This window comes from Oryzias melastigma, unplaced genomic scaffold (assembly GCF_002922805.2).
Source record: "Oryzias melastigma strain HK-1 unplaced genomic scaffold, ASM292280v2 sc00848, whole genome shotgun sequence".
Classification (NCBI taxonomy): domain Eukaryota; kingdom Metazoa; phylum Chordata; class Actinopteri; order Beloniformes; family Adrianichthyidae; genus Oryzias; species Oryzias melastigma.
Window position 1 is genome coordinate 18,725 of NW_023417434.1, and position 2,592 is coordinate 21,316.

General features: G+C 38.6%; 1 protein-coding gene across 1 annotated transcript; it reads left to right on the forward strand.

The window, feature by feature from the left end:
• Positions 1-671: 671 nt before the first annotated feature.
• Positions 672-2,586, forward strand: LOC112138801 (acyl-coenzyme A thioesterase 1). The gene is made up of 2 exons (XM_024261439.2): positions 672-1,787; positions 2,144-2,586. The coding sequence occupies exons 1-2, from the start codon at positions 1,331-1,333 to the stop codon at positions 2,167-2,169; spliced, it is 483 nt and encodes a 160-aa protein (XP_024117207.1). The 5' UTR covers positions 672-1,330; the 3' UTR covers positions 2,170-2,586.
• The last annotated feature ends 6 nt before the right edge of the window (positions 2,587-2,592 follow it).

Sequence of the window (2,592 nt, forward strand, 5' to 3'; positions counted from 1 at the left end):
TCTTTATAAACTCACAGTTATGAATTTTCCAAACTCTTAAGGAAAAATTTTTTAACTCTTGCGCTATCCCAGGTACGTTGGGAGTGGGGTCATCTGGGCCCCACAAGACAGTGTGCTAAACTTTTATTTATTTATATATATTTTTAAAGATTTTTGATTTTCACTTGTGTCTATGGCAGACATAAAATCCTGTCCACCTTTTTCACATTTGTAATGGAATGGATAACACGTCAATGTAAGGCTTGGGTCATCTGGACCCTATAAGATAGCACACGGGTTATAGTACTATTTGTGGTTTAAAAAAATCGTTTTTTTCTCATACTTTCTTCTTCTTCTAAAATAAGGTATAATGCTGTAGCGCAATCGCCACCTGAACTGAAGCGTCCTCCAGGAGAAGCAGAACAATGTTTCCAATGTTAATGATCTGAACATTTTAGTTAGAACTTCTCCTTTAGAGAATCCATGTAACACTGGATGATATTAACATTATTTCACTAAAACATTTTACAGTATGTGAACTGTATCAGAATGATATAAATATATTAACAAATGTGTATAAATGTGTAAACTTAAAATTGAATTAAAGATTCTAAAAAAAAATGGAATCGAATTGATTCAGGCTCTTGTGAATCAGGTCAAATTGTTTCTGGAAATTGGAATTGATATCCAGCCCTACTTTTAGCAAATGTTCACAAGACTTCCTTTCAAAATAAGACTTCCTGTATCACATAGGATCTTCTTGATGGAGCAAATCTAGTGGTAGATAGTGTAATGTCAGCAATAGAAAATATCTATATATTTTCAAACTTTTGTGGTGCTTCATAGTCAGAAATTCATGAATTTAACTTTCTAAAATCAAAACAGAGCTAGTTAACTGTATTTCTTGAACCATGAGGCATGCTTAAAACACGAGAATTTGTCCAAATTTAGTTCTTGATTACTGACCCACTATGGCTACTGTAATTTGAAGGGCCGCAGGGTGATAAGTTATTTGACTTTTTTTTTACTTTTCTTTTTTTTTTTTAACTTTGCTTTACAGTTACTTTTATTTTTTTGTATTTTTCTTTTACCGGTGAGCCACATTGAAGTGGTAGAAGAGCCAGATGTGGCTCTGGAGCCACAGGTTGCAAATCCCTATGCAAAGGTGGTGATGGTGCATTGTAAACAATATTTTTAAGGTTGATTTGAATGAATTTGTAATGAATTTTATCCCCCGCCACCACACCCACTACAGCCATCATACACACACACACAGCTTTTACAATAAAATCTAGTATTTAGCTTGTTATTATTGATTTACTTTTGTTGTTTTTTTCTTTCTTCAGAAGAGATGAGCTCTCAAGTCAGACTGAGACTTCTCCCGAGTGCCAGGTGTTTGTTCGATGAGCCCATTCAGGTAAAAGTGTCACATCTGAGATCCAGACAGGTGATCACCATTAAAGCCAGCTCGACTGATGAAAAAGGAGTTCTGTTCAGCTCTTCAGCCACTTACAGGGCTGATGGCAATGGAGACATTGACCTGGTCAGAGACGCCTCACTCAGCGGGAGCTACGTTGGAGTTGAACCCATGGGTCTACTGAGGACACTGAAACCAAACACTCTGAACACATATTTTTATAAGAACAAAGCACTAGAGCCTCACATGGTGAAACTTACTGTGCATGACGATGAAGAACAGGACCGGATGCTGGCAGAGGTGACCAATGAGAGGTTTTTGATGGCAGACGGGGTCAGGCGAGTTTCTGTGAAAGAAGGGAACTTTCATGGAGTTCTCTTTACTCCCCCAGGTAGGTGAAGTTCTCAGTTACAGTGTGACGCTTCATGAATACTTTCACAATTGCTCTACTCACAATAAATTAGCTGAATTGTGACAAACTTAGTGGGTGTCGTAAACACAGTCTTTGTTTCAATTTACAGATTATCAGGATAGGGATGTATCTCTATTGTGGTAATAGACACCTCATTTAGTGTTTTCCACACAACGGTCTCAGTGTGTACAGTGTGCTTTACTTATTGGGACGCAAACCCAAAAATTCCAAAAGAAAAACATTTTAATGTTGCATCAATGTCAACATTCTGTACTGTAGATCTTAAAAGTGTGTCGCTGTAGCTTTATGATTGTGGTGTTTCTGTGTTATACAAGACGCCAGAATAAACGTGGTAGACTGAAAACTGGACTCAGAAAACTGGTGTCAGAAGGAACTTTGTGAGAAGACAGGAAAGACAGAAGCAATCCCTTGGTCAAAGAACCAGGATGTCGTCCAAAATGTGGGGATTAGACAAGGCAGCAAGTGGGAACCAGCCACTGTGATAAATAAACACAGCCTGCCAAGATCCTACATGGTCAAAACTCAAGTGGACAAGTGTACAGGAGGAACCGCAGACATTTGCTCCAAACTTAAGAGACTTCATTTCCAGAGACATTCCATGACACATGTGTCAGAGAACACGTGAGGTGGAACCAGACACAGTTTCAAGTGTGGACCCATCCTGTTGCTCTGAAGATGGTTTCACTGAACCTCAGAGTCAAGTGATGACATATCAGTGATGACTGATAACACTGCGTGTGTCAACAGCCCTGTGAAAACAACA